Source organism: Elephas maximus, chromosome 7 (genome assembly GCF_024166365.1).
Source record: "Elephas maximus indicus isolate mEleMax1 chromosome 7, mEleMax1 primary haplotype, whole genome shotgun sequence".
Taxonomy (NCBI): Eukaryota; Metazoa; Chordata; class Mammalia; order Proboscidea; family Elephantidae; genus Elephas; species Elephas maximus.
This window is the reverse complement of record NC_064825.1, coordinates 73,242,548-73,255,011: the sequence shown is the minus strand read 5'-3', so window position 1 is coordinate 73,255,011 and position 12,464 is coordinate 73,242,548. Positions and strand designations below refer to the sequence as shown.

Here is a 12,464-nt window from a genome sequence, read left to right as displayed (position 1 = left end):
TCTTTGACTTTTTTCTTTTTGTTCTGTTTTGCCTGAAGTATAATTACATACAATAAAATCCACAGACCTTAAATGTTCAGTTCAGTGAATTTTTATATTTGTATACAGCTGTGTAATCACCCAAATTAGCCACCTATGCAGGCCTCTTATGCCTACTCTTGTGTATACTCACCCAAAGGTAACCACTATTCTAAACCTTCACTGTATGATAAAAGTAAACTATAGCCAAGGCAGGTAGTAGGAATTGAGAGGAGGCAGATCTCCTGGGAGGCTGAGATGATTTGGGAGGCTTCCTGAAGGATGTGGATTTTTAACTGGGCCTTATAGGGTGGGTTGGATTTGGGACAGAATGAAGAAGGAAGAATGGTGAAAATAAAACTACAAGAGGTGTTTCCAAGGGACAGAGAACAATCTTGTGTTGCTGGGTTCAAGGGTTTATGTAGGGAAGAAGTGAGAGATCAAGTGTGATACGAAGTTAGGAGTCTTTAAGACTACGATGCCAATTTTTTTTTTTTTTTTTTTTTACATCAGATCATATGAGTTTAAAATCATGTAAAAGAGGCCAGGGTGGAGTGAAGAGGACTGAACTTAGATAAGTAGCCTCTGGAAATCAAGTCATAGATTTGAGAGTCTTAGAGAGGGCAAAATTAACAGGACCTGGAGACAGACTGGAAACCCTGGTGGTGTAGTGGTTGAGTGCTACGGCTGCTAATCAAAAGGTCAGCAATTCAAATCCACCAGGCGCTTCTTGGGAATTCTATGGGGCAGTTCTACGCTGTCCTACAGGATTGCTACGAGTCAGAATCAACTCAACGGCAATGGGTTTGCTTTTGGTTTTTTTTGGAGACAGACTCAGTATGAGGATAGGAGGGGGATAAAGAAAAGGGTCAAAGAGCTGTCACTTGAGAGTTTGAGCCTTAGTGACTGGGACACCCTGGTAACAGTATCAGTAGAGGAGGGGGCAGTATGTGTGGTGGTTAAGCTCACAGGCTTTGGACCAAGGCAGACCTGGATTTATAGACCAGTGTGACCTGGGGCCAGTGAATTAACTCCTCTAAGTGTGTTTGCTCACCTGTTGAGTAGAAGACAGATTCCCACTTCTCATAGCTGTGAGGATTAGAGCCCATGCAGGTAAAGTGAAATTCTACAATGTCATATGCTTGGCAGTCCAGGTACTACCAAATGTTAGCTCGCTTCCTACCCATCCACCCCCTGCCTCTGAGGAGGTAGTAGAACTTAGTTTAAAAGGTATATCATTAGGTATATAACGTGCTTTAAAAGAAAACAGATTGGCTTCACAGGGAGAATGGGTCCTTCACCCAGGGCTTTGAGGTGGGAGACAGATGGAGACCATGGCTTACCTCTAGTGCCTCTGAGTTTGAAGGCCCCATATATTCGGCCTCTTTAACAACTATGTTTCAGTCAAAAATTCAAGCTCTAACACAGGGAGTTAGGGTATCTTTGTAAGGAAGGTGCTTCTAGAAGCCAGCAACTGTGCTGCCTCCCTTGTGTCGCCATTGCCTCCATTTGGGGGTCTTTCTGAGCCTAGGGGTGAAACTCCACTGGCTCGTTGGATTGCAGTTTGCCTGTAAATCGTGCCCAGCCTCCCAGTGCCTTTCTAACAGATTAGGATATTCTTGTTGTCACCCCGGAGTTCTACACAGATGGCAACTGGAATTGGGCAGAGTTCTAGCAAACGCAGAACTGAGGCACCCATTCCATGCCCTGTCAACCGCGGCCAGCGGGCGGCTGTGCAGCCAGCCGTTGCTGCCATTCTGGAGCTGCCCAGAGCACGGTGCAGGCTTTGCCTGCAGAGGACTTGCTTCGCCACATGTATCCCAGGTGCCGAGGTTGTGCCTGGCCAGCCAAGCGGTCTGCTGTGGCCCAGGAATTGCCTGGCCCCGCCCACTCAGCCGTCACGTGCCTTTGCACGTGCTCCTGGTTGCCATGGTATCTGCGGGGCCCAGGCCCTTGGCTCCGGGGCGGGAGCCAATCAGCAGTCGCCGCGGGGCCGCGCTCGGGTTGGGTTGTTGCTCCTTGTTCTGCAGCGGATGAGGGCGAGGGTGGTCCCTGACCACTGGCATGAGGCTGGCAGTGAACTCGCTTCCTCTGGTTTGCGTCTCGTGCTTCTTCCCCTGAGTCCTGGTCACACCTGTGTGCTTTCTCCACCCCACTCTAACTTGTTCCCCCTGATTTTCAGAGTTGGATAATCAGGTGGAGTTCTCCCGAGAGGTGATAGCTTCCATGGTAAAGGCAGGGGACAAGGCTTTGTTGCCATTTTACAGCCGTTGCCTCCAAGAAATAGCCTTAAAGCAACTTCTTGAGGTGAAGGGTGCTCCTAGACCCAAGCAAGATTGCTGTTTGAGCCTTTACGTCTAGAGTTCTTCCTGCCGAAGATCCCTAAATAATTAGCACAGGGCTACCAGAGGTAAGGAACTGGGTGGACAGTTTATTTCCACCCTAAATGTGAAAAAAGTTAAAACCATTGAGAGAGCAGAAAGCTTGAATCTGATCGCAGAATCCTGCACCTCCACCTGACTAGCTGTAAGACATTGGGCAAGTTACCTTACCTCCCTGAACCCCAGTGGCCTCATTTGTAAAACAGGTGTGACAAAAGAATATATCTCTTAGGCTTTGTGTAAGTTTAAATGTGGCAATATAGGCAAACCAGTTAGCCAGACGCTTGACTATTGATACTCGGTATTACAAACTGTACAACTATATACTGTTGAGAACTAAAGTGCTCACATGCGAGAGCTGGTAAATATTTTCACAACCAGATATTCTTTGCTTGTTCGTTCATTTAACCCATTAATGCATTCAGCATATATTTACTAGGCATCAACTCTCGACCTTTCTCAACCCCATCTGCTGTATTTCTGGAGATCCAGCCCCCAGGGAGCTGCAGCTCCGGTCACAGGAACTGATGGAGTCTAGCCTGGCAGAACGGTGGTGGGAGATCTTTTTCCACTGGTGGTTGGGCATTTGGAGATTTTCTACAGCTGTACCTCCTCAAGCCGAGATGCCTGAACATAGAAAACCCTGCAGCACTGAAACAGCTTTCCACCACCATCTTTGCTCCCCAGCCCCTCACCAATGGGGAGTGTGACCCCCTTCTCTTGGAGGTCTCAGCTAGCAAGCTAAAACCTGCTTTCCCTAAACCAAGGCTCAGTTTCCTAAGAGTGACTTCTATTGCTGGTCTCCTGGAACAACTCTGCTATACTTCTGGTACCCTCAGTATCTCCGCACTCTATCCTTGTAGTGTGGCTCCCTTGCTGTCCTCACTGTGCATCTCAGTGCCTGTCTCCAAATGGACTGGCATGGCCACACCCCACCTTATACTTGCTTTGGTGTCATGCACCTTCTCTGGGCCCCTTATCTTTCTCCTGGGTGCCTCACACCTCCTCATGCTCTGCACTTGGACTGTGGGGCAGAGGCAGTACTGGGAAGGCACTAGGCTTTGTGTCTGAGAGACAGAGTACCTAACTCATGCACGGCCCATGAATCGACATCTTAGGTGTGATAAGAGCAATGATACATGGTGCTGTGGGAGTAGCTAGGGTGGAGCAGCTGGCTCTGCCTGGAGAAGTCAGGGAATACTTTACCAGAAGGTGATGTTTGAGCAATCTTAAAGGATAAGCAGGAATTAGCTAGGTAGACAGTGGGAGAAAGAGAATTCCAGTCAGGGGAATAGTATGTATAAAAGCCTGGATGGCATGATGTCCTTAGAGAAAGTTTAAGAAATGTGTTCTGAATGGAACAAAGGGAATATGTTATTTGGGGCTGATGGTTCTTGAGTAGAAGCCAGAGAAGTAAACAGGGGCTTGCTCATGAGGGCTTTCCTACAGAGTTTAAACTTTGCCCTACCAATTCTGGGAGCCTGTGCAGGGTTTTAAATAGATCATGACATGGTCAGATTTGTATATAAAAAAGATGAGACACATGGCTGTGAGGGAATGGCCAGTCTTATTTGTCCTCTAAGTCAGGCAGAACAGACACTGTTATCTGCTTTTTACACCTGAGAACACTTAGGCCCAAGAGCTTAAATGCCAGGATGCAGAGGACCTAGGACTCACCTGGCTTCTTGGCTCTGAATCTCTTGCTCCTGGGCACACTGCCATTGTTAGCAGAATCTTCTAGAAAGCTGCCTTCAGCTAGGCGGTGGGTGGTTGTTGACAGGAGCAATATGAAGCAAATGGTCATTGATACAATCTCATTGAAGGAGTGTAGCACTGGGTATTTGTGGCCTGTGGTGTTCAGCCTCCTGACCTCTGTGCCAGCGCACAGGCAGCAAGAATTAGTAGGAAACGTTGAGCTTCAAGCTCTGTGTTACCTTGACATAACCCATTCCTCACTGTCTCACTCATTAATTCAGAGCAGCATCTGCTGCCTGATACTGGCATGTCGGTGGCTTATTTCCAGAAGCCCCTGGTCCTTGAAGTTGGTCAACCCTGCAATCACAGCCCCAGGGTGAATCTTGGCAGCCAGAGGAGGCCCTTTCTCTCTCTGCATTTTATAAAATGAAATAACTTAATTTTTAAAATAAAGGTAACATGATTTAGCAGTGAAGAGTACTGGCTTAGAGATCTGATAGACCTGGGCTTTATAGTCTTAGGACTGCCACTTAACTAGCTATGAAAGTTATTTAATCTCTATGAGTCTTAGTTACCTTCTCTCTAAAATGAGCAAAGTCATAACTACGAGAAAAGATTATTGTGTTGATTTAAATGTGGTGATATTTATAAAATGCCCTGGCATGATATCTTGCACATATGAGTCCTCAATTTATAATAGCTTTAATTCCTGCTACCACCACAGTTAAAGATTATCTGGACAAGAGAGAACAGAAGAAAAGCTATCTTACGATCCTACCGTCATAATGCAGCTACCCTGTATGTTTCCATGGCATGTTTCTCATCCCTATCCTATCATAGCCCTTAAAAGTTTAGATACCTGCAGCTGGAACTGTGCCTTATTCTTGATATTTCTAATATCTAACATAGTGACAGCAATTAAACAAAAAAACCCAAACGTGATGCTGTCAGTTCGATTCCGACTCATAGCGACCCTATAGGGCAGAGTAGAACTGCCCCATAGAGTTTCCAAGGAGTGCCTGGAGGATTTGAACTGCTTACCTTTTGGTTAGCAGCCATAGCACCTAACCACTACGCCACCAGGATTTCCGTGACAGCAATTAGCCAATACTTAATAACAATGACAGTGGTGATAGTGTTGAATACTACATGTAGGCACCTCACTGAACTTTGGTTTCCTCCACTTGTAAATGGATACAGTAATAATTCCCTTGGAAATTTATAATGAGGATTGAATGAGCTAATAGTTATGTAAGTAGGTGTTTGGCACAAGCCAGGTACGTAGAAGGTACTCAACAGTTGTAGGTTTCCTTTCCCAGAAGTTCATATTTGGAAAATTTGAATGTTAATGTTGTTAAACTTGATTCTCCTCCAGAAATATTTCTTCTTCTTCTTCCCGCATTTATAATAAAGCTTTGGGGTTTTGTTTATTTTTGTCTCAGCAATACTGACGGTATCTGCCCACCTTTGGGTATGATTTACAAAGTAGGAACAGAGTTCACCAGTGAGACATCCCCACAGGGTGCAGGAGCACAAACTGGATCACCTTTCCCCCTCAGAGGTTCTGTCTCCAGAACACTCCTCTGCTCACATCTTTAGGGGACAGAAAGAGGGTTGGTATAGGTTTTATCTTTGGGGGAATCTGTTACCTTAACTGCCAGGGCCCTGTGCTAAGAACTTTTGAACATTACTTCCAAGTGGTTTTCACTGGGAAAAGTTAGAAGCTGTAACATCAAGAAAGGAATTTTTGTGGAAATCTTAGAGCAAGTGAGGCTCACTGAGGTAAGTTATTTCCCCTCTCTAGGGTTCAGTTTTCTCCTTGTGCTGTGGGAAAGTTGGACTGTATGATCTCCAGAGGCTCTTGCAGCATTGACATTGCACGAGTGCCTACAGCCTTCCTCTTGCCAGGAGCTAAAGTGAGCATGCATCTCACACAATGCTTCTCCAGAATCTAGAGTTCCTTTTAATTAGTACTCAGGGAACCATTTGTGCCTTTATGTTCCCAATCACTTCCTCCTGGTAGCAGTGGGACACGTAGGAACTGAAAAGCAAAGTATCTCCTACTGAATGAAAACAGTGGATTCAGAACCCCAAGCAAGTGTCTTTTATGTGTTAGGTATTTGTTCTTTTATGCACTCTGTTCTTTCATTCATTCTCTCGTTTAGTAGGTATTAACTGAGTCCCAGGCCTTGTACAATCCATCTATGCAATACAGAAGTGAATGAGACTCAGTCCTATTCTCAAGACACATGCACTCTAGCGGGTTAAGAGGCAACAAGATAGTTGCTAGAATGGGGTACAGATAAGGTGCATGGTGAAGGCAATGCCAGAGTCTGCCTGGAGACAACAGGGAAGGGGTCTCAGTGGACACTTCGAGCTGCGGTTTTAAAGGATGAAGAGAAGTTTCCTAGGTAGGCAGTTGAGGAGAGGGAATTTTGGGCAGAGGAACAGCATGTGAAAGGTCCAGAGATGTGAGAGAACATGACATCCTCAGAGAACTGCTGGTAGTTTGTGTGGCTGGAGGGTGAAAAAAAAAAAAAAAAAAAAAAACCATTGCTGTTGAGTCGATCCCAACTCATAGCAACCCTATAGGACAAGGTAGAACTGCCCCACAGGGTTTCCAAGGAGCTGCCGACCTTTTAGTTAACAGCCATAGCTCTTAACCACTACACTACCAGGGTTTCCAGAGGGTGAAAGGTGGGAGGGAAGGTGAACAGATGAGGAAAAGTCTAGCTTTTCCACTGAAATCTTTGCTCGCTTTTTATCGGTCCAGATGAGAGTGATGATCTTTCCAGTCCAATCTTCAAAAACTTTCATCTTTATTGGATAAAAAAGGATTAAAAAAAAAAAATCACTCATGGTCTCACTGCCTAAGGATAACTATTTTGACATCTTGGTGTATTTCCATTCATTGCTTTTCAAGTTTTCTTTCTATACAGTTGTGAATATAATTATAGCCTTAACCTTTGTATATGGTGTCCCTTACCACTTCTTTTCTAAAATTCTCCAAAAATAGATGTCATTACAAAACAACTGTGATAATAAAATATACTGGTCGAAATATCTCTACTTTTTTATTTCTCTAATATAACATTTTGTTTTTATAGGTCTCTTGTGGCTCAGAGCATAATCTGGCAGTGATGGGTAAGTACTGTGTTCATTCTGAAATTCATGAAGCAGAATTGGAGAAGGCTATTAGTTAACCAAAGGCCAGCATGCATGAGTGTGTGTGTGTGTGTGTGTGTGTGTGTGTTGGGGGGATAGGAGGGAGTCAGGGAATGTTCTGGGAAATTGAAGCGTTTAGTTGACCAAGGGTTTACTAGAAGTCTCTTTTTAAATATTTTAATCCATATCATTGAGCATTTTCTTTTTAAGGTGCTGGCCTCCCTGCCTCAGGAAGTGACGTTTGAGGACGTTAGGTCCTCATAGGCTTTGTATCTTAGATAGAAAGCCAGACATAAAAGGAGTAGAGTGGGCTGTTTCTTATTCTTTGAATAATTCCCTTATACCAAGTTCTTTCCTTTTGTGTGGCTCTTTCTTTGGAAATATGGGGCTCTGCTCACTACCCTCATTGCCTTATATTTCTTGGCCACTCAGGAACTTCCAGTTTACCCCAAACCTCAGGTTCATTGAAGCTTCCTCTTAGTTGGCTCTGGATAACCAAAAATCAGGCCTATGAGTAATTCCTTCAAGAAGCCTTCTCATTACTTCCACAGGTAGACTCAGTCTCCATGTCATGGTGCATTAAAGAAGGCACCTCCCTCTTGTAGTGCCAGACTGCATGAATTCACTACAGGCTTCCACTTACTGGCTTTGTGAACTTGGATGAGATACTTAACCCCTCTGTGCCTCATTCTCCTCATCTTTAAAATGGAGAGAGCAGTAGTGCCTGCCTCATAGGGTTGTTGTGAGGGTCGAACGAGTTAATGTATGTAAAGCACGTAGAACAGAGCTTAGCTCCTAGTAAGTACTGCAGATGTGTTAGTTGTAATTACCTGGTATTATTTCAAGTAATTGCCCTCCTCTGGGCTTTAGTTCCCCCATCTGTAAAATGGAGGGGCTAAAATAGAATCGAAGGTTCCTTCCAGCTCTGATATTTTAGGACTTTGTTACAACCTCATCACTGCCATCCTTGTCAGTGATTTCTGTTCCTATCCCTGTCTTTCTTCTACCCAGCCTCTTAGGCTTCTGAAGGGCAAGGTCTCTGTGTTTTCCTCTTGTTCCCTGCCTATTCATAACACCCAGAGCAGTGCCTGGCACTCAGCAGAGACTCCAGCACCCTTTTCTGAATTGAGCTAGACTGGCTTGGCTGCCTGGGGTGGCAGCAGTTTGAAGCACTACTTTGCAGGCCCAAACGTGATGTGCGCAGAGGCAAAACAAGGACAGCAGAGGAGGGAGGCTACCAGCCAGTAGAGGGGGTGGGGAGTAAGAGGAGCTGGAGTCAGAGGAGTGAGAAAATGTAACAGCAAACCTGCATCCTTTGCAGCAGTACCAGATACTTTATACTGGGAACTGCTCCAGCCTGGGGAGTAATTAAGACAAGCTAATCAAAGAATCAAAGGCAGTGCCTAGGATGTTGTTGCTGCCGCTGTCACAGGATTGGGAGAGGTTGGCTTCCTCTGGGACTAGTACAAACAAGAAGATTGCAGGGAATCTAAATAAGTGAAACACAAAGTCCAGATGAAGGAAGGAGCCAGAGCTAGCAGGGCGGGAGGCTGCGCTGACAGAGGCAGCCTGGAGCTATCGGAAGAGCCCAGGCTCTGCAGGCAGACAGCCTTGGTTCAGACTGGCCCTGTGGCTCTGTGCAGCTTCGTTTTCTTCTGATCTGTGTGATGGGGATAATAATTCCTCTTTGCAGGATTGTTAGGAGGATTAAGTATGTAAAGCACCTGGCACATAGGGAGGGCACGCAATTTTTTTTTTTTAATTCTCGTGCAGGATGGGGGCCGGACGGGGGAGAATCACTTGTTAATGGAACTGCTCTGTTGGGAGAAAGAAGTGATAATGTCCTGGAAGGGTGGGCCCAGCATTAACCCAGTGAAGAGGCCTAAGAGGCAGTTGAAGAACCGGGCGTGCTAGGGAGCTCCTTGAGGACAGACCTGCTATTTTCCATTTTGTCCCCAGTGCCTGGCCTGGCTCAGAGTCTACTGAATGAATGGTTCCACAGCGAGGACAAGCAGGCACAGTCACAGGGCTCTGGGCATGTCTCCTGCCTGTGAACTGCCTGAGGCTCCCTGCCACTGGAGGAAGGAGGCCTTCAGTAGGCACACTGCAGGGTACAAGCTTTGCAACAGGAAGCAACAAGAAGCTGCTTGTGAGCCCTGGCCGGAGGGCCGCAGATGGAAGACAAGCTGGAGGAGGGAAAGAGTTCCTACCAGCTTAAGGCCATGTTTCTCACAGCTGGCTCCTGCCCTCAACCCTACTGCCACTGCATACTGTAGACTGATTTCCCTGCCTGCAGTCTCATTCCCTGAGGTCCAGCTCCTCAGTGCCTGGTGCTATGTCCCACATGTGACAGGCACACAGTAGATACAGAATAGCCTAGACCACAATATAGAGAAGCTGAACTTTGCTCCAGGGTAGATGCAGCCTTAATGTCTAACGAATGTGAGACAGACAAATCAAACTGGAAAAGGAGGTAAAGAGCATGGTGAAAGGACATATTCGAGGACCTATTCTGTCTTAGGTAATGGGCACAACTCAAGGAAGTGTATGTGTTGTAACTATTTTATAGAGAAGAAAACTTGAGATTCAGAGGTTAAACGGATTGTCCAGGGGTAAGTAGCAGTAAACGGTAGAGCTGTCTACCTGACTTTGAAGTTTGCTCTTTCCACTCTGTTATATCTTAGGGCTTGAGACAATATGGGTAGTGGCTAAGAGGAACACAGTCACTGGGGTCAGACTGCCTGGATTCAAATTCTGACTTCTCTACTTATAAGCTGTGTAACCTTGAGTGAATGTCTTCACCTCTCTGTGCCTTGTACATCTCATCTGGAATATCATATTATCAACCTCATAGGATTGTTATGTAAAGTACAAAGAACAGTGCCTGGCATAAAAGTAAAGGCGCAATAAATGTTAATCATTAAATGTATACAGATCCAAGTTTATTAGTAGTTACTGCGGCGAGTGGGAAGGGGAGAAAGGGAGGGTTAACGGTGATGGAAAAATTGCATTGATTAAGGGTAGGGTTGCACAGCCAATTATTGCAGTTGCTGTCAATAAGTTGTACACCTGTAAAAAGCTGAATTGGCAAAAGTTGTGTGATAGATATACTTACAACAACAAAAGGAGTAGCTTTTGAGGCTGCTGATGTACAACCAAAAACCTCATGGGATTTGGTTCCTTGGTTTGGAGGTTTAGGGTCAGGTTTCATGGGACATCCCAGTTAATTGGCCTAATGACATATTTAGTGCTTTTCCTCTGCCTAGTAGTGCATGGCGTAGTGGCTGGGTCTTAAAAGCTTGTAAGCAGCCATCTAAGGCACAACAAATGGTCTCTGTGCACCGGGGGCAACAGAGGAAGGAGAGTCACGAATAGGACAAGGATATGGAATGTGTGGCTAATTGCTTCCATGAACAACTGCCTCCTTTGCCATGAGACCAGAAGAACTGGATGGTGCCTGGCTACCATTAGTAAATATTTTGATCAAAGATTCTATAGAAGAATCTTGATCAAAAGGGAGAAAATGCAGAACAGAATGTCAAATTCTCATGGAATCCAGGCTTTCTGAAGCCATGGAGGCTGCACAAACCCCTGAAACTATTGCTGTGAGATAATCTTTAAACCTTAAACCAAAAATATCCCCCGGAGTCTTAGTTGAGCTAAGTTTGGAGTCTTAGTTGAGCTAAGTTTAGCAGGAGTTAAGCAATAATTTAGCTTAACTAGTAAAGAATTTTTTTTTAGTAAAGAATGCCTGCCTTGAGCATTGTGCTGTTTCAGTCTATATGGGATCAAATTGACAATAGCAACTCCAAAGATTAGATAGAAAACTTAGGGAGCAGTGAGTTTATGTTAATGGAGGAGGAACAACTGGGAAAAGGAGGGTGAGAATGGTCACACAACTCGAAGATTGTAATCAGTGTCACTGAATTGTACATGTAGAAATTGTTGCATTGGTATTTATTTTGCTGTGTATATTCTCAACAACAAAATAAATTTAAAAAAGTGCTAGTTGCTATTGTAATTTTTATTATAGATATTAAGACCTCAAGGAAGGAAGTAACTGTAAGATACCACGAGAGGGCCTGAGGCTCAGCCTGGGAGTCTCAGGAGCTAGAGAGGGAAGTGTCTTCCCCACCTAAGGTACCATGGTTTGGGGTAGGATCTTAATATAGCTTTAGAAGGAGCCTGGGCATCCAACCTATGGGATCTGGAAATCTCGCCAGCCCTGGAAACAGTGCCAGCCCGGGTTTGTTCCAGGTCACAATTCTGCTGCCCACTGCCCTAGACAGGGACCCAGGGCCTTTATGTTCCAGCCAGAGGCAAGCCCCACAGCAGCCACATTGCGGTTTCCTTGGGGTTGAAAATCTGTTCTACTTATTCATTTGCTTCCAGGTTTCTTTTTTCCCCCTTCTCTTGGAGTTTGGTTTGGTTCTTCCCTTAGTTTTCCAGCGAAGTTTCTCTTGACCCGTTACGCATTTGCCTAGACAAGATGGTGTGGCAGTGTGACCCCCCTGCTTCAGACAGAGGAAGGACTGGGGCACTGGGCAGAGAAACTCAGGTGACAACTAGGAGAGAACTGAGGCCATTGGCCATGACTGGCCTGGCTACTCACTAGGTGTATGCCTTGTACAAGTTGCTCAGCCTCACTGAGCCTGGTTCCTCACCTGTAGAGTAGACATCACGATACCCATCCTAAAAAGCTGTTCTTTCAAATGCCATAGGATGTCAAGTGCCTGCTCAGAGCCTGCCACATAATAGGTGCTCAGCAGGTGCTTGCTCACTTGGCTGGTTCACTAGCTTGCTTTCCTTTCCTGCTATCCACCCGGGATTTCCCTCCACATCTGATGAAGAGGGCTGGCTGGCTCTCTTTTGTGGGCGTAGTCTGAGGTCAGCAGAGGTGAGCTGAGGGCATGTGGCCACCCCTTGCTCGGAAGACCCCTGCCTCCCTGAGGCAGGCTCCCCAGTCCTCACCTCTGTGTCTGGCTGAATTGGCTCCAGCTGTTTTGCTTCCTCCCAGGAGCAGCTTATTTTGGCTTGAATGGGCAATTTGTTTGCCTTCTCTCCTGATGTACAGTTGTTCAGCCTTCCCGTCCTGCAGAGAAAAAAAAAGCTGACTGCGTTTCCTCTCTCCGCTCTACATAGACCCTTGGAAAGAATTTTATTGGTGGCCTTTTCCTAGAGCACTCAGGCTCGCCAGACAGGCAT

The 12,464-nt window shown here is 45.7% G+C and overlaps 1 protein-coding gene across 2 annotated transcripts in view; it reads left to right on the top strand.

Moving 5' to 3' along the window:
- The window catches only part of SERGEF (secretion regulating guanine nucleotide exchange factor), a 267,435-nt gene that overhangs the window by 172,273 nt on the left and 82,698 nt on the right, over positions 1–12,464 (top strand). For both annotated transcript variants that reach the window (XM_049890589.1, XM_049890590.1), the window contains exon 10: positions 7,202–7,238. In XM_049890589.1, the coding sequence (XP_049746546.1) occupies positions 7,202–7,238 (37 nt within the window). The remainder of the gene's footprint in view (positions 1–7,201; positions 7,239–12,464) is intronic.